General features: G+C 53.3%; 1 protein-coding gene across 1 annotated transcript in view; it reads right to left on the bottom strand.

Moving 5' to 3' along the window:
* The window catches only part of LOC140419817 (nuclear factor of activated T-cells, cytoplasmic 4-like), a 637302-nt gene that overhangs the window by 501925 nt on the left and 110733 nt on the right, over window positions 1-24644 (bottom strand). Inside the window, exon 2 of the mRNA XM_072503830.1 lies at window positions 14104-14266. Within this exon, the coding sequence (XP_072359931.1) occupies window positions 14104-14266 (163 nt within the window). The remainder of the gene's footprint in view (window positions 1-14103; window positions 14267-24644) is intronic.

Genomic DNA, 24644 nt, shown 5'->3' on the forward strand with positions numbered 1-24644 from the left:
TGTATCTAACCCCGTGCTGTACCTGTCCTGGGAGTGTTTGATGGGGACAGTGCAGAGGGAGATTTACTCTTCATCTATCCCCGTGCTGTATCTGGCCTGGGAGTTTTTGATGGGGACAGTGTAGAGGGAGCTTTACTCTGTATCTAACCCTGTGCTGTACCTGTCCTGGGAGTGTTTGATGGGGGCAGTGTAGAGGGAGCTTTACTCTGTATCTAACCCCGTGCTGCACCTGTCCTGGGAGTGTTTGATGGGGTCAGTGTAGATGGAGCTTTACTCTGTATCTAACCCCGTGCTGTACCTGTCCTGGGAGTGTTTGATGGGGGCAGTGTAGAGGGAGCTTTACTCTGTATCTAACCCCGTGCTGTACCTGTCCTGGGAGTGTTTGATGGGGACAGTGCAGAGGGAGATTTACTCTTTATCTAACCCCGTGCTGTACCTGGCCTGGGAGTGTTTGATGGGGACAGTGTAGAGGGAGCTTTACTCTGTATCTAACCCTGTGCTGTACCTGTCCTGGGAATGTGTGATGGGGACAGTGTAGGATGAGCTTTACTCAGTATGTAACCCCGTGCTGTACCTGTCCTGGGAATGTTTGGTGGGGACTCTGTAGAGAGAGCTTTACTCTGTATCTAACCCCGTGCTGTCCCTGTCCTGGGAGTGTTTGATGGGGACAGCGTAGAGGGAGCTTTACTCTGTATCTAACCCCGTGCTGTACCTGTCCTGGGAGTGTTTGATGGGGACAGTGCAGAGGGAGATTTACTCTGTATCAAACCCCGTGCTGTACCTATCCAGGGAGTGTTTGATGGGGACAGTGCAGAGGGAGTTTTACTCTGTATCTAACCCCGTGCTGTACCTGTCCTGGGAATGTGTGATGGGTGATGTGTTGGGTGTTCTGGATCACATACAGGTCACCAACACTTGAAGTAGTGCAACACTATTTTATTAAAAAGGTTAACTATTTAAACATATTTGAACTGTGGGTAAATACGATACCAGCTTTAACTAACGACCTTTGCCTTGTCCTAACCAGTCGATGCACCCAGCACATGATTAATGTCTGTGTTGCAGGCTGTGAGCTCTGTCCTCCTAGCTAGCTGCTACTAGAATGAGCAGGAACTCTGATGCCCCCTGTCTTTATAGTGCGTGTGCTCTCACTGGTGATTGGCTGCGGTGATGTGTGTGTTGATTGGTCCCACTGTGTGTCCACCAGTGTGTGTATGCACCATAATATACTGGTGTATATTCTGACATTCCCCCTTTTATATAAACAAATGTGCCTGCGTGACAATAAATAGTGTATGGCGAATGTTCCTGACTACGTGTGTGCGAAATATTTACAGGACTATGTACATAAAACTAAGCTATTTACATGGGAAGGTGCCTGGTGCAGAAACAGTGTGTCACAAGAATAACGAGATGAACACTATATACAAACCACTTGAACGATTAAACGGAAGAACAGAACAGACCAGAGAGTCCATTAGTGCAAAGTTCACAAATCAAGTCTCTGAGGTGGGCGACAAATTCTGGTTGACCGCCTCAAGGGTGGGTCAGGAGCCATCAGCTGAGGAGCGGAGGAGCCATCGGCTGAGGAGTGGGCTGGACTGCGTCAGAGTAAGGACGATGAAAGTGACTGGAATCTCTGCATAGTCCAGGTCAGGGTCAACAGGAGGGCGTGGCAATGGTGGAGGATCACGTAGCGAGCGCGGAACGAGACGAAGGGCATGTTGATTGCAGCGCAGAATGGAGCTATCCGGTAGATGAACCAGGAACGAGCGGGGGGCCGCCTGCCGATGGACAACAGCGGTTGCAGACCAGCCACCATCCGGAAGATGGATGCGGACGTTGTCATCTGGAGCCAGAGCAGGGAGATCAGCTGCACGGGAGTCATGAGCCGCCTTGTGCTGTGCACGAGACAGCTGCATCCGGCGAAGGACCGGAACGTGGTCGTGGTCTGGGACGTGAATGGACGGCACCGTCGTCCTCGGGGTGCGACCCATGAGCAGCTGGGCTGGCGACAGGCCAGTGGACAGTGGGGCCAAGCGATAGGTCAGCAGGGCGAGGTAGAAATCGGACCCAGCATCAGCAGCCTTGCAGAGGAGCCGTTTGACTATGTGGACGCCCTTCTCCACTTTGCCATTAGATTGGGGGAACAGGGGACTGGATGTCACATGCACAAAGTTGTACCTCCTGGCAAAGTTGGACCATTCCTGGCTTGCGAAGCAGGGCCCATTGTCCGACATCACAGTGAGTGGGATGCCGTATCGAGCAAAGGTGTCCTTACAGGCACGGATGACTGCAGACGATGTGATGTTGTGTAAGCGTACCACCTCCGGGTAGTTTGAAAAGTAGTCTACAATCAGGACGTAGACCCTGCCCAGCGCGTGGAAGAGGTCGATGCCCACCTTGGACCAAGGGGACGTGACCAACTCATGGGGCTGTAGGGTCTCACGTGGTTGGGCCGGCTGGAACCGCTGACAAGTGGGGCAGTTGAGCACTGCGTTGGCTATGTCGTCATTAATGCCGGGCCAGGACACTGCCTCTCGGGCCCGTCGGCAGCACTTCTCCACGCCAAGATGGCCCTCGTGTAGCTGTTCCAAGACGAGCTGGCGCATGCTGTGTGGGATAACAATGCGGTCCAGCTTCAGGAGGTCACCATCGACAACCGCCAGATTGTCTCTGATGTTGTAGAACTGCGGGCATTGGCCCTTGAGCCACCCGTCTGTTAGGTGGGCGCATGACACGCTGTAGCAGGAGGTCAGCCGCAGTCTCGCGGGGAATTTGGACGAGGCGTTCATCCGTGGCCGGTAGATTGGAGGCCACGAAGGCCACGTGGGCGTCAACCTGGCAGACGAATCCCGCTGGGTCACACGGGGTGTTGACTGCCCTGGACAGAGCGTCGGCTATGATCAGGTCTTTGCCCGGGGTGTACACGAGCTGGAAGTCGTATCGCCGGAGTTTGAGCAGAATGTGCTGGAGGCGAGGCGTCATGTCGTTCAAGTCTTTCTGTATTATATTGACCAGCGGGTGATGGTCGGTCTCGACGGTGAATTGGGGAAGGCCGTACACATAATCATGAAATTTGACGACACCGGTCAACAGGCCCAGGCACTCCTTTTCTATCTGCGCGTAGCGCTGCTCCGTGGGGGTCATGGCGCGTGACGCATATGCAACGGGGGCCCATGATGAGGCCTCACCACGTTGCAGGAGCACTGCCCCAATGCCAGATTGGCTGGCATCGGTAGAAATTTGTCTCTTTCGCTGGATCAAAAAAGGCCAATACCAGGGCCGTGGTAAGTTTGGTTTTGAGTTCTCTCCATTCGCGCTCGTGGGCAGGAAGCCATTGGAAGTCTGTCGACTTCCTGACTAGGTTCCTGAGAGCTGTGGTATGAGAGGCGAGGTTAGGGATGAACTTCCCCAGGAAGTTGACCATGCCCAGAAATCGGAGGACCGCCTTCTTGTCCTCTGCCGTTTTCATGGCTGTGATAGCAGCCACCTTGTCCGCATCCGGCCGCACACCCAACTGGGAGATGTGGTCCCCGAGGAACTTGAGTTCCGTCTGGCCGAAGGAGCATTTGGCTCTGTTGAGGAGTAGGCCCTGCTCCCGTATGCGTTTGAACACGCGCTGGAGGCGACTGATATGCTCCTGCAGGGTGGTGGACCAAATGATGATGGCGTCAACATAGACGCGAACACCTTCAATGCCTTCCATCATTTGTTCCATGATCCTGTGGAATACTTCTGACGCCGATATAATCCCAAACGGCATCCTGTTGTAACAATATCTGCCAAAAGGGGTGTTAAAGGTACACAGTTTCCTGCTGGATCTGGCTAGTTGAATTTGCCAGAATCCTTTCAAGGCATCAAGTTTGGTGAAGAGCTTGGCCCGAGCCATCTCGCATGTGATCTCTTCGTGCTTGGGGATTGGGTAATGCTCCCTCATTATGTTGCGATTCAGATCCTTTGGATCAATGCAGATTCTGAGCTCGCCGGAAGGCCTTTTTACGCACACCATGGAACTGACCCAGTCGGTTGGTTCCATAACTCTGGAGATCACTCCTTGGTTCTGGAGGTCCGGCAGCTGCTGCTTGAGGTGGTCCTTGAGGGGTGCTGGGATTCTGCGAGGTGCATGCACCACAGGCGTGGCATTCTGTTTGAGTAGGATCTTGTAAGTATATGGGAGCGTGCCCATGCCTTCGAAAACGTCGCGGTGCTGATCAATGATGGCGTTGAGTTGCGCCCTGAAGTCAGCATCCTGGAAGGCAGACGTGTCATCAGGAGAGAGAGAGTGAACTCTTTGAATGAGGTTTAGCAGCTTGCACGCCTGTGCGCCAAGCAGAGAGTCCTTCGAGGAGCCCACAATTTCGAAAGGAAGGATGGCTTTTCGTGACTTGTGCGTCACTTCGAGTTGGCACGAGTCGGTAGCAGGAATGATGTTGCCATTGTAGTCCAATAGCTGGCAGGCCGATGGAAGGATGGTTGGTTTGACACGAAGGCTTTGGAAAGCAGACCACGCCATGAGATTGGCGGGGGCACCAGCGTCCAGGCGGAATCGTATTTGGGACCGGTTGACCGTCAGGTTGGCACACCACTCATCGTCTGGATCGATGCTGTATACCGACAGCGGCTGGTGTCTTTGCTTCGGGGACAGCCTGTTTTTTGTCACCATACCAACTCGAAAATGCGCCTTCGGGTCCTCGGTGTCACTGCTGTGTGGGAGGTCCGCATCGGACTCGGTGACCGTGGGTTGAATTGCCCGGACATTCCTGCGAGGCTGGCTGAAGAGATATGAATTGGAAGGCTGAGCTACTCGACAGCAGGCAGCATAGTGGCCAAGTCTGCCACATCGTAGGCATTGTCGAGATTTTGCGGGGCATTGCCGCTTTAAATGGGCGGAGCCACAGTTGCCGCACATCGTGGTGTCAGCTGCGCCACCGTGCATGCACAGTGCGGTCCTGCGTGGTGCGGGCCTGCGCATTACGTTCCTCCACGTCGCCGTCCCCTCGTTTGGTGCGTACAAGCCTGGGAGTCTGCGAAAAGCATGCAAAATGGCCGCCCTCATCCAAGCTGAGGCCCTGGAGGTGCTCAATCACCTGGACCCGTTCCACCTCGTGGGGACCTTGCCGCGCCGTTTCTGCCGCTTGTATATGGGAGTACCGAATCGTGGCGTTTTCATGTAAGACACAGGTCTCGATGGCGGTCGCTAGGGTGAGTTGCTTTACTTTGAGGAGCTGCTGACGTAGGGGGTTCGACTGAACACCGAAAACGATCTGTCGCGTATCATGGAGTCGGAGGTGGGCCTGTAGCTGCAAGGTTTCGCAAGGATGTTGAGGTGCGTTAGAAAGGATTGGAAAGGTTTGTCCTTACCCTGCAAACGCTGCTGGAACATGTAGCGCTCGAAACTTTCATTCACCTCTACGCTGCAGTGAGTGTCAAACTTGAGGAGGACCGTCTTGAACTTCGTCTTGTCTTCATCATCTGCAAAGGTGAGAGAGTTGAAAATGTGGATGGCATGGTCCCCGAACGTGGAGAGAAGAGCAATCTTTCTGGTGTCCGAGGCACCCTCCCTGTCCGTGGCTTCGAGGAAGAGCTGGAAGCGCTGTTTGAAAATCTTCCAGTTGGCCCCGAGGTTGCCGGCGATGCGGAGCGGCGGCGGCGGGCTGATGTTGTCCATGTTGCAGGATGACGGAATGCTGGCGGAAGGCAGATCACTTGCAGGTAGGTCTAAGAAGTGCTAATATCCCTCAACTCCTGATATCATGATGTGTTGGGTGTTCTGGATCACATACAGGTCACCAACACTTGAAGTAGTGCAACACTATTTTATTAAAAGGTTAACTATTTAAACATATTTGAACTGTGGATAAATACGATACTAGCTTTAACTAAAGACCTTTGCCTTGTCCTAACCAGTTGATGCACTCAGCAGGTTGTGAGCTCTGTCCTCCTAGCTAGCTGCTACTTGAATGAGCAGGAACTCTGATGCCCCCTGTCTTTATAGTGCATGTGCTCTCACTGGTGATTGGCTGCGGTGTTGAGTATGTTGATTGGTCCCACTGTGTGTCCATCAGTGTGTGTCTGCGCCATGATTTACTGGTGTATATTATGACAATGGGGACAGTGTAGAGGGAGGTTTATTATGTATCTAACCCCGTGCTGTACCTGTCCTGGAAGTGATTGATGGGGACAGTGTAGAGGGAGCTTTACTCTGTATCTAACCCCGTGCTGTACCTGTCCTAGGAGTGTTTGATGGGGACAGTGTAGAGGGAGCTTTACTCTGTATCTAACCCCGTGCTGTACCTGTCCTGGGAGTGTTTGATGGGGACAGTGTAGTGGGAGCTTTATTCTGTATCTAACCCCGTGCTGTACCTGTCCTGGGAGTGTTTGATTGGGACAGTGTAGAGGGAGCTTTACTCTGTGTCTAACCCCGTGCTGTACCTGTCCTGGGAGTGTTTGATGGGGACAGTGTAGAGGGAGATTTACTCTGTATCTAACCCCGTGCTGTCCCTGTCCTGAAAGTGTTTGATGGGGACAGTGTAGAGGGAGCTTTACTCTGTATCTAACCACGTGCTGTACTTATCCTGGGAGTGTTTGACGGGAACAGTGCAGCGGGATTGTGGTAGTCACCACTGTTGTATAGTATACATCGCATATTACGGTAAGGCCCCTGTACTACAGGTACGGGGGTACATCCCTGCCTGCTGGCTCCGCCCAGTAGGTGGAGTATAAATGTGTGTGCTCTCCGAACTGCAGCCATTTCGGCAGCAGCTGCAGGCGGCCACACATCTCTGTGTAATAAAGCCTCGATCACTCCCTACTCTCGCCTCGTTGTAATTGATAGTGCATCAATTTATTACGCAGAGATTTTACAACGATGGACCTCCGCATCAAGCCTGATCGCCTGCAGCTGCACCCTCAAGCAGACAATGCCAAGTCGGCCTTCGCACAGTGGCTAGCTTGCTTTGAAGCCTACATCGGATCTGGTACAGAACCACGCTCAGAGGCACAGCAACTCCAGATCCTTTACACGCGGCTGAGCTCCGATATCTTTCCCCTCATCCGGGACGTACCGACCTACGCTGAGGCCATGGCAATGCTGAAGGAGAACTACACTCAGCAGACCAACAAAATCTACGGCAGGCTCCACCTGTCCAGGCGGCATCAACTCCCCGGTGAGTCTGTGGAAGATTTCTGGCGTGCCCTGCACGTCCTAGTGAGAGACTGCGATTGCCAGGCCGTTTCGGCCGTTGAAGATTCCGAACTCCTAATCAGGGACGCTTTTGTTACGGGCATAGGGTCGGCCTACATCCGCCAGCGCCTCTTAGAAGGGGCTACCCTCGACCTCGCGGCGACCAAGAAACTAGCGATCTCGCCCACAGTCGCCTCATGCAATGTACAGGTGTATGCTCCCGACCACAAGGCCCACCCCTCTTGGGCATCGTGGATCCTGCAAGCGAACACCCCATCGTGGACCCCATCAGCAACAGCCCCCAGCCAAACCCAGGCCTGCGCCGCGCGGCAGCCAACCAACCCCGGGGGTCTCAAGTGCTACTTCTGCAGACAGACAAAACACCCCCAGCAGCGCTGCCCGGCCCGGAGTGCGCTCTGCAAGGTCTGTGGCAAGAAGGGACATTTCGCTGCAGTGTGCCAGGCCCACTCGATGGGGACAGTATCGAAGGAGCTTTATTCTGTATCTAACCCCGTGCTGTACCTGTCCTGGGAGTGTTTGATGGGGACAGTGTCGAGGGAGCTTTATTCTGTATCTAACCCCGTGCTGTACCTGTCCTAGGAGTGTTTGATGGGGACAGTGTAGAGGGAGCTTTACTCTGTATCTAACCCCGTGCTGTACCTGTCCTGGGAGTGTTTGATGGGGACAGTGTAGAGGGAGCTTTACTCTGTATCTAACCCCGTGCTGTACCTGTCCTAGGAGTGTTTGATGGGGACAGTGTAGTGGGAGCTTTATTCTGTATCTAACCCCGTGCTGTACCTGTCCTGGGAGTGTTTGATGGGGACAGTGTAGAGGGAGCTTTACTCTGTATCTAACCCCGTGCTGTACCTGTCCTGGGAGTGATTGATGGGGGCAGTGTAGAGGGAGCTTTACTGTGTATCTAACCCCGTGCTGTACCTGTCCTGGCAGTGTTTGATGGGGACAGTGTAGACGGAGCTTTACTCTGTATCTAACCCTGTGCTGTACCTGTCCTGGGAGTGTTTGATGGGGACAGTGTAGAGGAAGCTTTACTCTGTATCGAACCCCGTGCTGTACCTGTCCTGGGAGTGTTTGATGGGGACAGTGTCGAGGGAGCTTTACTCTGTATCTAACCCTGTGCTGTACCTGTCCTGGGAGTGATTGATGGGGACAGTGTAGAGGGAGCTTTACTCTGTATCTAACCCCGTGCTGTACCTGTCCTGGGAGAGTTGGTTGGGGACAGTGCAGAGGGAGCTTTACTCTGTATCAAACCCCGTGCTGTACCTGTCCTGGGAGTGTTTGATGGGGACAGTGTAGAGGGAGCTTTACTCTGTATCTAACCCCGTGCTGTACCTGTCCTGGGAGAGTTGGTTGGGGACAGTGTAGAGGGAGCTTTACTCTGTATCAAACCCTGTGCTGTACCTGTCCTGGGAGTGTTTCATGGGGACAGTGTGGAGGGAGCTTTACTCTGTATCAAACCCCGTGCTGTACCTGTCCTGGGAGTGTTTGATGGGGACAGTGGAGAGGGAGCTTTACTCTGTATCTAACCCCGTGCTGTACCTGTCCTGGGAGTGTTTGATGGGGACAGTGTAGAGGGAGCTTTACTCTGACTCTAACCCCGTGCTGTACCTGTCCTGGGAGTGTTTGATGGGGACAGTGTCGAGGGAGCTTTACTCTGTATCTAACCCCGTGCTGTACCTGTCCTGGGAGTGTTTGATGGGGACAGTGTAGAGGGAGCTTTACTCTGTATCTAACCCCGTGCTGTACCTGTCCTGGGAGTGTTTGATGGGGACAGTGTAGAGGGAGCTTTACTCTGTATCTAACCCCGTGCTGTACCTGTCCTGGGAGTGTTTGATGGGGACAGTGTAGAGGGAGCTTTACTCTGTATCTAACCCCGTGCTGTACCTATCCTGGGAGTGTTTGATGGGGACAGTGTAGAGGGAGCATTACTCTGTATCTAACCCCGTGCTGTACCTATCCTGGGAGTGTTTCATGGGGACAGTATAGAGGGAGCTTTACTCTGTATCTAACCCCGTGCTGTACCTGTCCTGGGAGTGTTTCATGGGGACAGTGTAGAGGGAGCTTTACTCTGTATCTAACCCTGTGCTGTCCCTGTCCTGGGAGTGTTTGATGGGGACAGTGTAGAGGGAGCTTTACTCTGTTTCTAACCCCGTGCTGTACCTGTCCTGGGAGTGTTTGCTGGGGACAGTGTAGAGGGAGCTTTACTCTGTATCTAACCCCGTGCTGTCCCTGTCCTGGGAGTGTTTGATGGGGACAGTGTAGAGGGAGCTTTACTCTCTATCTAACCCCGTGCTGTACCTGTCCTGGGAGTGTTTGATGGGGACAGTGTAGAGGGAGCTTTACTCTGTATCTAATCCCGTGCTGTACCTGTCCTGGGAGTGTTTGATGGGGACAGTGTAGAGCGAGCTTTACTCTGTATCTAACCCCGTGCTGTACCTGTCCTGGGAGTGTTTGATGGGGACAGTGTAGAGGAAGTTTTACTCTGTATCTAACCCCGTGTTGTATCTGTCCTGGGAGTGTTTGATGGAGACAGTGTAGAGGGAGCTTTACTCTGTATCTAACCCCGTGCTGTACCTGTCCTGGGAGTGTTTGATGGGGACCATGTAGAGGGGGCTTTACTCTGTATCTAACCCTGTGTGTACCTGTCCTGGGAGTGATTGATGGGGGCAGTGTAGAGGGAGCTTTACTCTGTATCTAACCCCGTGCTGTACCTGTCCTGGGAGTGATTGACGGGGGCAGTGTAGAGGGAGCTTTACTCTGTATCTAACCCCGTGCTGTACCTGTCCTGGGAGTGTTTGATGGGGACAGTGTAGAGGGAGCTTTACTCTGTATCTAACCCCGTGCTGTACCTGTCCTGGGAGTGTTTGATGGGGACAGTGTAGAGGGAGCTTTACTCTGTATCTAACCCCGTGCTGTACCTGTCCTGGGAGTGTTTGATGGGGACAGTGTAGAGGGAGCTTTACTCTGTATCTAACCCAGTGCTGTACCTGTCCTGGGAGTGTTTGATGGGGACAGTGTAGAGGGAGCTTTACTCTGTATCTAACCCCGTGCTGTACCTGTCCTGGGAGTGATTGATGGGGGCAGTGTAGAGGGAGCTTTGCTCTCACTGTGTGAGATTGGAGTGGGCTGAAGTTTAGCAATGAACCCTCCGTGCGAACCTCTCATTCTCAGCGAGAATAATTACAGATGGACTGCTGTGAACTGAGTCGGCAATGAAAAAATTTCAAATATTTACACTGGGACCACACCAAAGAGCTGTGTTTAAAAAAACACCATTCCACTGGTTCTGTTTTTAATTAAGGAATGGAGAAAGAAACATCATTCTCTGAAACGCAGTCCGTTCAGTCAAATATGACTGAAGCCTGTGATCTAGGCCAGAGGTCACGCTGTGACCTTTCGAGGATGTTGGGAGCCCCACGGCCTGTCAGATTTTCTTTTTTATTCCCTATGTTTTTGTATCTGCATTTGAAATCCTTCAGCAGCTCTAGGTTGTGAACAACTTTCATTCCCCGGTTTCAGTGACCCCAGTGACTTTCTCTTGACTCTCTCTATCTCTGTCCTCCACTCTCTCTCTCTCTCTCTCACTTGATTCCGCTCCCCCCACATTTTCACTCTCTCTTTCTCGCTCCCTTCCCATCCCCCTCCCGCTTCCTTCCCGTCTCTCTCTCTCCCCATCTCTCTCTCTCCCTCCTGTTCTCGGTGTTACTCTCTTCCCACCTCCTCCTTTCTGCTGCACTTTCTCTCTCGAACCATCCCCTCCATGCCACTGCCTCCACCACTCATTGGCCTCGTCCCTCATTTCTCGCTCGCCCTCTCCCACGCCATGCTGCTCTCTCACTTGCTCTGCCTCCATTCTCTCTTGCTCCCTTCCCCTCTCGTTTCATTCCCCATCTTCGCCCCCGCCCTCTCTCCCCCCACCCTCCCTGCTCTCTCCTGCACCCTCCCTTTTTCTCTCTGTCCTGTTCTCTATCTCCCTTTCCCATCTCCCTGTCCCTCTTTCTCTCACCCCTTCTCTCTCTCTCTCACCTGCCCCCTCCCTCTCTCTCCCATCCCCTCTCTCTCTCTCTCACCTGCCCCCTCCCTCTCTCTCCCATCCCCTCTCTCTCTCTCTCCCATCCCCTCTCTCTCTCTCTCTCCCCCATCCCCTCTCTCTCCCTCCCGCTAGTTCTCTCTCCATCCCCCTCTCTTCTCCCTCCCCCTTTCTCTCTCTCTCTCCCTTCCCCCTCTCTCCCTCCCGTTAGTTCTCTCTCCATCCCCTCTCTTCTCCCTCCCCCTCTCCCTCCCCCACTCCCCTCTCTCTCTCTACGTCCCCCTCTCTCTCCCTCCCCCTTTCTCTCTCGCTCTCCCATCTCTCTTTCCCTCCCCCTTGTGGTTGTCACCACTGATGTATATTAGGAGATGTGTGGTGAGGCCCTGTACTACAGGCACGGGGGTAGTTCCCTGCCTGCTGGCTCCGCCCAGTAGGCGGAGTACAAATATGTGTGCTCCCGAAACAGCAGCCATTTCGCCAGCTGCTGTAGGAAGCCACACATCTTAGAGTAATAAAGCCTCAGTTGTATCCAACTCTCGTCTCTGTGTAATTGATCGTGCATCAATTTATTACTCTAAGATTTTCAGAAAATGGACCTCCGCATCAAGCCGGATCGCCTGCAGCTGGATCCGCAATCAGGCGACGCCAAAAAGGACTTTGAACATTGGCTAGCTTGTTATGAAGCGCACATCAGGTCTGCACCAGACCCAATCCCGGAAGCTCAGAAAATACAGATACTGTACTCGAGGCTGAGCTCCAACGTCTTTCCTCTTATCCAGGACGCGCCGAACTACGAGGAAGCCCTGGCGCTACTGAAAGAGAATTACGCCCAGCGGACTAACACGCTTTACGCCAGACACATCCTCGCCGATGCACTGCGCTCCGTTCCATTTGGTCGCTCCTGTGCACTGCGACTAATGACACACCCCATGAATGCCTCTTTGCCTTCCCGAAGTCCACCTCCGGGGTGTCGCTCCCGACGTGGCGCGCAGCTCCAGGTCCCGTCCTCCTCCGGAAGCACGTACGACTCCACAAGGCGGACCCGTTGGTTGAAAGGGTGCAGTTACTCCACGCCAACCCACAGTATGCCTACGTAGCGTACCCCAATGGCCGCCAAGATACCGTCTCCCTCAGGGACCTGGCACCAGCAGGTTCCACACACACCCCCCCCTCCGACCCGGCACCACCCTCCCCTCCCCCGGCGCTCCCAGCAGCAACCCCCCCAGGACCATCCGTCCTCCCCCTGCCCACGCCCAAGGATGAGGAGGATTTCGGCACACTCCCGGAGTCACCGAAGGCCAGACCAGCATCGGTATCGCCGCCACCACTGAGTCGCTCCCAGCGGCACATCAAGGCCCCGGACCGACTAAAGCTATAACTGTTCCATTGGACTTCAAACGAAATTTTTATTCCCAAAAAATATTGTATATGTAAATTCAAATGCTGTATATAGTTCTCCACCACCCCCGCCAGACTCAATTTTAACAGGGGGTGAATGTGGTAAACCACTGTTGCACCTATATTAGGTGATGTATGGTAGGACCTGTACTACAGGTACGACAGTAGTCCCTGCCTGCTGGCTCCGCCCAGTGGGCAGAGTATAAATATGCGTGTCCTCCGTGCAGCAGCCATTTTGCCAGCTGCTGTGGGAGGCCATACATCTTAGAGCAATAAAGCCTCAGTTGTATTCAACTCTCGTCTTTGTGCAATTCATCGTGCATCACTCTCTCTCTCCCTCCCCTCTCACCATCTCTCTCTCTCGCCCTCCCCCCTCTCTCTCTCTCCCTCCCCCTCTCTCTCTCTCTCCCTTCCCCCCTCTCTCTCTCTCCCTTCCCCCCTCTCTCTCTCTCTCTCCCTTCCCCCCTCTCTCTCTCTCTCCCTCCCCCCTCTCTCTCTCCCTCCCTCCCCCTCTCTCTCTCTCTCCCCCTCTCTCTCTCTCTCCACCTCTCTCACTCGCTCCCTCCGCCCCTCTCTCTCTCTCTCCCTCCCTCCTTCCCCCCTCCCTCTCTCTCTCACTCGCTCCCCCCCCACTCGCGCTCTCCCCCCCACTCGCGCTCTCCCCCCCCACTCGCGCTCTCCCCCCCCACTCGCGCTCTCCCACCCCACTCGCGCTCTCCCCCCCCACTCGCGCTCTCCCCCCCCACTCGCGCTCTCCCCCCCCACTCGCTCTCTCCCTCCTCCTCATTCTCTCTCCCGCCCCCTCTCTCTCCCTCATTCTTTCCCCCACCCCACCTTCTATCTCCAGCCCCCTGTCTCCCTCTCTCCCTCCCCTCTGCCCTCTGTCCCAATTCCCCTCTCGCTCCCTCACCCCTCTCTCCCCCCACCCCACTCTCTCTCTCTCCCGCTCTCCTCCTCCCTCTCCCCCGATCGCCCCATCTCCCCTCTATGCCTCGCCTCATTCTCTCTCCCTCACCCTCTCTCTCCGTCCCCCCCTTTCTTTCTCCATCTCTCCATTCACCTCTCTCTCACTCACTCTCTTATTCCCTTCCCCACTCTCTCTGACCCCCCCCCCCACCCCACTCTCTCTCTATCTCTTTCCCTATCTGTGTCGCTCTCCTCTCACTCCCCTTCCTTCTACCTTCACTGCCGGATGACTGAGTGGTGTGGGCCAAAGGTTGCCATTCCCTGACCTCCGAACCCCGAAGCCCCCACCCCCGACCGCTGCATCTCTCGCTTTGCTCCTTGCCCTGAACTCAATACTCCCAATACTGGCAAGCGGGGCGTGAAGAGTCAGGTCTGAGATAACAAGGTGGGGGGGGGGAACTGGGAACTCGTCTCTGAGGTGACCCCTATTGAGCAAGACAACCCCCCCCCCCCCTTCAACCCACACTCCCGCACACACGGCTGCTTCCCCCACTCACAAATGTACCTTGACTACAGGATGACCTCCAGCCGTGGCTTTCACTGCCCCTCGGCTGCCCTCCGTCTCGTAGTGGGCTCGGTGGTGCGTTTTCGGCTGCATCTCGATCTTCAGATCCAGGACTTCGTACTGGCTGGGCAAGGGCCAGTCCAGAGGGGGCAAAGAACCGGAACTGTGAGGGGAAATAAGACAAATCAGCTCAGGGAGATATCTGTACACTGACTGGTGTCTCTCAGTCCCCTCTCTCTCAGGGAGATATCTGTACACTGACTGGTGTCTCTCAGTCCCCTCTCTCTCAGGGAGATATCTGTACACTGACTGGTGTCTCTCAGTCCCCTCTCTCTCAGGGAGATATCTGTACACTGACTGGTGTCTCTCAGTCCCCTCTCTCTCAGGGAGATATCTGTACACTGACTGGTGTCTCTCAGTCCTCTCTCCCTCAGGGAGATATCTGTACACTGACTGGTGTCTCTCAGTCCCCTCTCTCTCAGGGAGATATCTGTACACTGAACCGTGTCTCTCAGTCCCTTGTCTCTCAGGGAGATATCTGTACACTGACTGGTGTCTCTCAGTCCTCTCTCCCTCAGGGAGATATCTGTACACTGACTGGTGTCTCACAGTCCCCTCGCTCTCAGGGAGATATCTGTACACTGACTGGTGTCTCTCAGTCCCCACTCTCTCTCAGGGAGATATCTGTACACTGACTGGTGTCTCTCAGTCCCCTCTCTCTCTCAGGGAGATATCTGTACACTGACTCGTGTCTCTCAGTCCCCTCTCTCTCAGGGAGATATCTGTACACTGACTGGTGTCTCTCAGTCCCCCCTCTCTCACGGAGATATCTGTACACTGACTGGTGTCTCTCAATCCCCATTCAGGGAGATATCTGTACAATAACTGGTGTCTCTCAGTCCCCTCTCACTCCGGGAGACATCTGTACACTGACTGGTGTCTCTCAGTCCCCACTCTCCCTCAGGGAGATATTTGTACACTGACTGGTGTCTCTCAGTCCCCTCTCTCTCACGGAGATATCTGTACACTGACTGGTGTCTCTCAGTCCCCTGTCTCTCAGGGAGATATCTGTACACTGACTGGTGTTTCTCAGTCCTCCCTCTCTCAGGGAGACATCTGTACACTGACTGGTGTCTGTCAGTCCCCTCTCCCTCAGGGAGATATCTGTAAACTGACTAGTGTCTCTCAGTCCCCTCTGTCTCTCTCAGGGAGATATCTGTGCACTGGCTGGTGTCTCTCAGTCCTCTCTCTCTTAGGGAGATATCTGTACACCGACTGATGTCTCTCTGTCCCCACTCTCTTTCTCAGGGAGATATCTGTACACTGACGGGTGTCTCTCAGTCCCCTCTCTCTCAGGGAGATATCTGTACACTGACTGGTATCTCTCAGTCCCCTCTCTCAGGGAAATATCTGTACACTAACTGGTGTCTCTCAGTCCCGTCTCTCTCAGGGAGATATCTGTACACTGACTGGTGTCTCTCAGTCCCCTCTCTCTCAGGGAGATATCTGTACACTGACTGGTGTCTCTCAGTCCCCTCTCTCTCAGGGAGATATCTGTACACTGACTGATGTCTCTCACTCCCCTCTCTCTCAGGGAGATATCTGTACACTGACTGATGTCTCTCACTCCCCTCTCTCTCAGGGAGATATCTGTACACTGACTGGTGTCTCTCAGTCCTCTCTCTCGGGGAGATATCTGTACACTGACTGGTGTCTCTCAGTCCCCTCTCTCTCAAGGAGATATCTGTACACTGACGGGTGTCTCTCAGTCCCCTCTCTCTCAGGGAGATATCTGTACACTGACTGGTATCTCTCAGTCCCCTCTCTCAGGGAAATATCTGTACACTAACTGGTGTCTCTCAGTCCCGTCTCTCTCAGGGAGATATCTGTACACTGACTGGTGTCTCTCAGTCCCCTCTCTCTCAGGGAGATATCTGTACACTGACTGGTGTCTCTCAGTCCCCTCTCTCTCAGGGAGATATCTGTACACTGACTGATGTCTCTCAGTCCCCTCTCTCTCAGGGAGATATCTGTACACTGACTGGTGTCTCTCAGTCCCCTCTCTCTCAGGGAGATATCTGTACACTGACTGGTGTCTCTCAGTCCCCTCTCTCTCAGGGAGATATCTGTACACTGACTGGTGTCTCTCAGTCCCCTCTCACTCCGGGAGACATCTGTACACTGACTGGTGTCTATCAGTCCCCACTCTCCTTCAGGGAGATATTTGTACACTGACTGGTGTCTCTCAGTCCCCTCTCTCTCACGGAGATATCTGTACACTGACTGGTGTCTCTCAGTCCCCTCTCTCTCAGGGAGATATCTGTACACTGACTGGTGTCTCTCAGTCCCCTTTCTCTCAGGGAGATATCTGTACACTGACTGGTGTCTCTCAGTCCCCTCTCTCTCAGGGAGATATCTGTACACTGACTGGTGTTTCTCAGTCCTCCCTCTCTCAGGGAGACATCTGTACACTGACTGATGTCTCTCAGTCCCCACTCTCTCACGGAGATATCTGTACACTGACTGGTGTCTCTCAGTCCCCTCTCTCTCAGGGAGATATCTGTACACTGACTGGTGTTTCTCAGTCCTCCCTCTCTCAGGGAGACATCTGTACACTGACTGATGTCTCTCTGTCCCCACTCTCTCTCTCAGGGAGATATCTGTACACTGACGGGTGTCTCTCAGTCCCCCCTCTCTCAGGGAGATATCTGTACACTGACTGGTATCTCTCAGTCCCCTCTCTCAGGGAAATATCTGTACACTAACTGGTGTCTCTCAGTCCCCTCTCTCTCAGGGAGATATCTGTACACTGACTGGTGTCTCTCAGTCCCCTCTCTCTCAGGGAGATATCTGTACACTGACTGGTGTCTCTCAGTCCCCTCTCTCTCAGGGAGATATCTGTACACGGACTGGTGTCTCTCAGTCCCCTCTCTCTCAGGGAGATATCTGTACACTGACTGGTGTCTCTCAGTCCCCTCTCTCTCAGGAAGAAATCTGTACACTTACTGGTGTCTCTCAGTCCCCTCTCTCTCAGGGAGATATCTGTACACGGACTGGTGTCTCTCAGTCCCCTCTCTCTCAGGGAGATATCTGTACACTGACTGGTGTCTCTCAGTCCCCTCTCTCTCAGGGAGATATCTGTACACTGACGAGTGTCTCTCAGTCCCCGCTCTCTCTCTCAGGGAGATATCTGTACAATGACTGGTGTCTCTCAGACCCCTCTCACTCCGGGAGACATCTGTACAGTGACTCGTGTCTATCAGTCCCCACTCTCCCTCAGGGAGATATTTGTACACTGACTGGTGTCTCTCAGTCCCCTCTCTCTCAGGGAGATATCTGTACACTGACTGGTGTCTCTCAGTCCCCTCTCTCTCAGGGAGATATCTGTACACTGACTGGTGTCTCTCAGTCCCCTCTCACTCCGGGAGACATCTGTACACTGACTGGTGTCTATCAGTCCCCACTCTCCCTCAGGGAGATATTTGTACACTGACTGGTGTCTCTCAGTCCCCTCTCTCTCAGGGAGGTATTTGTACACTGACTGGTGTCTCTCAGTCCCCTCTCTCTCAGGGAGATATCTGTACACTGACTGGTGTCTCTCAGTCCTCTCTCTCAGGGAGATATCTATACACTAACTGGTGTCTCTCAGTCCCCTCTCTCCCAGGGAGATATTTGTACACTGACTGGTGTCTCTCAGTCCCCTCTCTCTCACGGAGATATCTGTACACTGACTGGTGTCTCTCAGTCCCCTCTCTCTCAGGGAGATATCTGTAAACTGACTAGTGTCTCTCAGTCCCCTCTGTCTCTCTCAGGGAGATATCTGTACACTGACTGGTGTCCCTCAGACCCCTCTCTTTCAGGGAGATATCTGTACACCGACTGGTGTCTCTCAGTCCCTCTCTCTCTCAGGGAGATATCTGTGCACTGGCTGGTGTCTGTCAGTCCTCTCTCTCTCAGGGAGATATCTGTACACTGACTGATGTCTCTCTGTCCCCACTCTCTCTCTCAGGGAGATATCTGTACACTGACGGGTGTCTCTCAGTCCCCTCTCTCCCAGGGAAATATCTGTACAGTGACTGGTGTCTCTCAGTCCCCTCTCTCTCAGGGAGATATCTGTACACCGACTGGTGTCTCTCAGTCCCTCTCTCTCTCAGGGAGATAACTGTGCACTGGCTGGTGTCTCTCAGTCCTCTCTCTCTCTCAGGGAGATATCTGAACACTGACTGGTGTCTCTCAGTCCTCTCTCTCTCAGGGAGATATCTGTACACTGACTGATGTCTCTCTGTCCCCACTATCTCTCTCAGGGAGATATCTGTACACTGACGGGTGTCTCTCAGTCCCCTCTCTCTCAGGGAGATATCTGTACACTGACTGGTGGATCTCAGTCCCCTCTCTCAGGGAAATATCTGTACACTAACTGGTGTCTCTCAGTCCCCTCTATCTCAGGGGGATATCTGTACACTGACTGGTGTCTCTCAGTCCCCTCGCTCTCAGGGAGATATCTGTACTCTGACTGGTGTTTCTCAGACCCCCTCTCTGAGGGAGATATCTGTACACTGACTGGTGTCTCTCAGTCCCCTCTCTCTCAGGGAGATATCTGTACACTGACTGGTGTCACTCAATCCCCGTTCAGGGAGATAACTGTACACTGACTGGTGTCTATCAGTCCCCACTCTCCCTCAGGGAGATATTTGTACACTGACTGGTGTCTCTCAGTCCCCTCTCTCTCACGGAGATATCTGTACACTGACTGGTGTCTCTCAGTCCCCTCTCTCTCAGGGAGATATCTGTACACTAACTGGTGTCTCTCAGTCCCCTCTCTCTCAGGGAGATATCTGTGCACTGACTGGTGTTTCTCAGTCCTCCCTCTCTCAGGGAGACATCTGTACACTGACTGGTGTCTCTCAGTCCCCTCTCTCTCTCAGGGAGATATCTGTACACTGACTGATGTCTCTCAGTCCCCTCTCTCTCAGAGAGATATCTGTACACTGACTGGTGTCTCTCAGTCCCCTCTCTCTCAGGGAGATATCTGTACACTAACTGGTGTCTCTCAGTCCCCTCTCTCTCAGGGAGATATCTGTGCACTGACTGGTGTTTCTCAGTCCTCCCTCTCTTAGGGAGATATCTATACACTGACTGGTGTCTCTCAGTCCCCTCTCACTCCGGGAGACATCTGTACACTGACTGGTGTCTCTCAGTCCCCTCTCCCTCAGGGAGATATCTGTACACTGACTGGTGTCTATCAGTCCCCACTCTCCCTCAGGGAGATATTTGTACACTGACTGGTGTCTCTCAGCCCCCTCTCTCTCAGGGAGATATCTGTACACTGACTGGTGTCTCTCAGTCCCCTCTCTCTCAGGGAGATATCTGTACACTGACTGGTGTCTCTCAGTCCCCTCTCACTCCGGGAGACATCTGTACACTGACTGGTGTCTATCAGTCCCCACTCTCCCTCAGGGAGATATTTGTACACTGACTGGTGTCTCTCAGTCCCCTCTCTCTCACGGAGATATCTGTACACTGACTGGTGTCTCTCAGTCCACTCTCTCTCAGGGAGATATCTGTACACTGACTGGTGTTTCTCAGTCCTCCCTCTCTCAGGGAGACATCTGTACACTGACTGGTGTCTCTCAGTCCCCCCTCTCTCAGGGAGATATCTGTACACTGACTGGTGTCTGTCAGTCCCCTCTCTCTCAGGGAGATATCTGTAAACTGACTGGTGTCTCTCAGTCCCCCCTCTCTCAGGGAGATATCTGTACACTGACTGGTGTCTCTCAGTCCCCTCTCTCTCAGGGAGATATCTGTGCACTGACTGGTGTCTCTCAGTCCCCTCTCTCTCAGGGAGATATCTGTACACTGACTGGTGTCTGTCAGTCCCCTCTCTCTCAGGGAGATATCTGTAAACTGACTAGTGTCTCTCAGTCCCCTCTGTCTCTCTCAGGGAGATATCTGTACACTGACGGGTGTCTCTCAGTCCCCTCTCTCTCAGGGAGATATCTGTACACTGACTGGTATCTCTCAGTCCCCTCTCTCTCAGGGAGATATCTGTACACTGACGAGTGTCTCTCAGTCCTCTCTCTCAGGGAGATATCTGTACACTGACTGGTATCTCTCAGTCCCCTCTCTCAGGGAAATATCTGTACACTAACTGGTGTCTCTCAGTCCCCTCTCTCTCAGGGAGATATCTGTACACTGACTGGTGTCTCTCAGTCCCCTCTCTCTCAGGGAGATATCTGTACACTGACGAGTGTCTCTCAGTCCCCGCTCTCTCTCTCAGGGAGATATCTGTACAATGACTGGTGTCTCTCAGTCCCCTCTCACTCCGGGAGACATCTGTACACTGACTCGTGTCTATCAGTCCCCACTCTCCCTCAGGGAGATATTTGTACACTGACTGGTGTCTCTCAGTCCCCTCTCTCTCTCAGGGAGATATCTGTACACTGACTGGTGTCTCTCAGTCCCCTCTCACTCCGGGAGACATCTGTACACTGACTGGTGTCTATCAGTCCCCTCTCCCTCAGGGAGATATCTGTAAACTGACTAGTGTCTCTCAGTTCCCTCTGTCTATCTCAGGGAGATATCTGTACACTGACTGGTGTCCCTCAGACCCCTCTCTCTCAGGGAGATATCTGTACACTGACTGGTGTCTCTCAGTCCCCTCTCTTTCAGGGAGATAGCTGTACACTGACTGGTGTCTCTCAGTCCCCTCCCTCTCAGGGAGATATCTGTACACTGACTGGTGTCTCTCAGTCCTCTCTCTCTCTCAGGGAGATATCTGTGCACTGGCTGGTGGCTCTCACTCTCCTCTCTCTCTCAGAGAGATATCTGTACACTGACTGGTGCCTCTCAGTCCCCTCTCTCTCTCAGAGAGATATCTGTACACTGACTGGTGCCTCTCAGTCCCCTCTCTCTCTCAGGGAGATATCTGTACACTGACTGGTGTTTCTCAGTCCCCTCTCTCTCAGGGAGATATCTGTACACTGACTGGTGTCTCTCAGTCCCCTCTCTCCCTCAGGTAGATATCTGTACAATGACTGGTGTCTCTCTGTCCCCTCTCTCTCTCAGGGAGTTTTCTGTACACTGACTGGTGTCTCTCAGTCCCCTCTCTCTCAGGGAGATATCTGTACACCGACTGGAGTCTCTCAATCCCCGTTCAGGGAGATATCTGTACACTGACTGGTGTCTCTCAGTCCCCTCTCTCTCAGGGAGATATCTGTACACTGACTGGTGTCTCTCAGCCCCCTCTCACTCCGGGAGATAGCTGTACACTGACTGGTGTCTCTCAGTCCCCACTCTCCCTCAGGGAGATATTTGTACACTGACTGGTGTCCCTCAGACCCCCTCTCTTTCAGGGAGATATCTGTACACTGACTGGTGGATCTCAGTCCCCTCTCTCAGGGAAATATCTGTACACTAACTGGTGTCTCTCAGTCCCCTCTATCTCAGGGGGATATCTGTACACTGACTGGTGTCTCTCAGTCCCCTCTCTCTCAGGGAGATATCTGTACACTGACTGGTGTTTCTCAGTCCTCCCTCTCTCAGGGAGACATCTGTACACTGACTGGTGTCTGTCAGTCCCCTCTCTCTCAGGGAGATATCTGTACACTGACTGGTGTCTATCAGTCCCCACTCTCCCTCAGGGAGATATTTGTACACTGACTGGTGTCCCTCAGACCCCTCTCTTTCAGGGAGATATCTGTACACTGACTGGTGGATCTCAGTCCCCTCTCTCAGGGAAATATCTGTACACTAACTGGTGTCTCTCAGTCCCCTCTATCTCAGGGGGATATCTGTACACTGACTGGTGTCTCTCAGTCCCCTCTCTCTCAGGGAGATATCTGTACACTGACTGGTGTCACTCAATCCCCGTTCAGGGAGATATCTGTACACTGACTGGTGTCTATCAGTCCCCACTCTCCCTCAGGGAGATATTTGTACACTGACTGGTGTCTCTCAGTCCCCTCTCTCTCACGGAGATATCTGTACACTGACTGGTGTCTCTCAGTCCCCTCTCTCTCAGGGAGATATCTGTACACTGACTGGTGTCTCTCAGTCCCCTCTCTCTCAGGGAGATATCTGTACACTGACTGGTGTTTCTCAGTCCTCCCTCTCTCAGGGAGACATCTGTACACTGACTGGTGTCTCTCAGTCCCCTCTCTCTCAGGGAGATATCTGTACACTGACTGGTGTCTCTCAGTCCCCTCTCTCTCAGGGAGATATCTGTACACTGACTGGTGTCTCTCAGTCCCCTCTCTCTCAGGGAGATATCTGTACACGGACTGGTGTCTCTCAGTCCCCTCTCTCAGGGAGATATCTGTAGACTGACTGGTGTCTCTCAGTCCCCTCTCTCTCAGGGAGATATCTGTACACTGACTGGTGTCTCTCAGTCCCCTCTCTCTCAGGGAGATATCTGTATACGGACTGGTGTCTCTCAGTCCCCTCTCTCTCAGGGAGATATCTGTACACTGACTGGTGTCTCTCAGTCCCCTCTCTCTCAGGGAGATATCTGTACACTGACGAGTGTCTCTCAGTCCCCGCTCTCTCTCTCAGGGAGATATCTGTACAATGACTGGTGTCTCTCAGTCCCCTCTCACTCCGGGAGACATCTGTAAACTGACTAGTGTCTATCAGTCCCCTCTGTCTCTCTCAGGGAGATATCTGTGCACTGGCTGGTGTCTCTCAGTCCCCTCTCTCTCAGGGAGATATCTGTACACTGACTGGTGTCTCTCAGTCCCCTCTCTCTCAGGGAGATATCTGTACACGGGCTGGTGTCTCTCAGTCCCCTCTCTCTCAGGGAGATATCTGTACACTGACTGGTGTCTCTCAGTCCCCTCTCTCTCAGGGAGATATCTGTACACTGACGAGTGTCTCTCAGTCCCCGCTCTCTCTCTCAGGGAGATATCTGTACAATGACTGGTGTCTCTCAGTCCCGTCTCACTCCGGGAGACATCTGTACACTGACTCGTGTCTATCAGTCCCCACTCTCCCTCAGGGAGATATTTGTACACTGACTGGTGTCTCTCAGTCCCCTCTCTCTCTCAGGGAGATATCTGTACACTGACTGGTGTCTCTCAGTCCCCTCTCTCTCAGGGAGATATCTGTACACTGACTGGTGTCTCTCAGTCCCCTCTCACTCCGTGAGACATCTGTACACTGACTGGTGTCTATCAGTCCCCACTCTCCCTCAGGGAGATATCTATAAACTGACTGGTGTCTCTCAGTCCCCTCTCTCTCACGGAGATATCTGTACACTGACTGGTGTCTCTCAGTCCCCTCTCTCTCAGGGAGATATCTGTAAACTGCCTGGTATCTCTCAGTCCCCTCTCTCTCAGGGAGATATCTGTACACTGACTGGTGTTTCTCAGTCCTCCCTCTCTCAGGGAGACATCTGTACACTGACTGGTGTCTCTCGGTCCCCTCGCTCTCAGGAAGATATCTGTACACTGACTGGTGTCTGTCAGTCCCCTCTCTCTCAGGGAGATATCTGTACACTGACTGGTGTCTCTCAGTCCCCTCTCACTCCGGGAGACATCTGTACACTGACTCGTGTCTATCAGTCCCCACTCTCCCTCAGGGAGATATTTGTACACTGACTGGTGTCTCTCAGTCCCCTCTCTCTCTCAGGGAGATATCTGTACACTGACTGGTGTCTCTCAGTCCCCTCTCACTCCGGGAGACATCTGTACACTGACTGGTGTCTATCAGTCCCCTCTCCCTCAGGGAGATATCTGTAAACTGACTGGTGTCTCTCAGTTCCCTCTGTCTCTCTCAGGGAGATATCTGTACACTGACTGGTGTCCCTCAGATCCCTCTCTCTCAGGGAGATATCTGTACACGGACTGGTGTCTCTCAGTCCCCTCTCTTTCAGGGAGATATCTGTACACTGACTGGTGTCTCTCAGTCCCCTCCCTCTCAGGGAGATATCTGTACACTGACTGGTGTCTCTCAGTCCTCTCTCTCTCTCTCAGGGAGATATCTGTGCACTGGCTGGTGGCTCTCACTCTCCTCTCACTCCCAGGCAGATATCTGTACACTGACTGGCGTCTCTCAGTCCCCTCTCTCTCTCAGAGAGATATCTGTGCACTGACTGGTGCCTCTCAGTCCCCTCTCTCTCTCAGGGAGATATCTGTACACTGACTGGTGTTTCTCAGTCCCCTCTCTCTCAGGGAGATATCTGTACACTGACTGGTGTCTCTCAGTCCCCTCTCTCCCTCAGGTAGATATCTGTACAATGACTGGTGTCTCTCAGTCCTCTCTCTCTTAGGGAGATATCTGTACACCGACTGATGTCTCTCTGTCCCCACTCTCTTTCTCAGGGAGATATCTGTACACTGACGGGTGTCTCTCAGTCCCCTCTCTCTCAGGGAGATATCTGTACACTGACTGGTATCTCTCAGTCCCCTCTCTCAGGGAAATATCTGTACACTAACTGGTGTCTCTCAGTCCCCTCTCTCTCAGGGAGATATCTGTACACTGACTGGTGTTTCTCAGTCCTCCCTCTCTCAGGGAGACATCTGTACACTGACTGGTGTCTGTCAGTC

Source organism: Scyliorhinus torazame, chromosome 5, assembly GCF_047496885.1.
Source record: "Scyliorhinus torazame isolate Kashiwa2021f chromosome 5, sScyTor2.1, whole genome shotgun sequence".
NCBI lineage: Eukaryota > Metazoa > Chordata > Chondrichthyes > Carcharhiniformes > Scyliorhinidae > Scyliorhinus > Scyliorhinus torazame.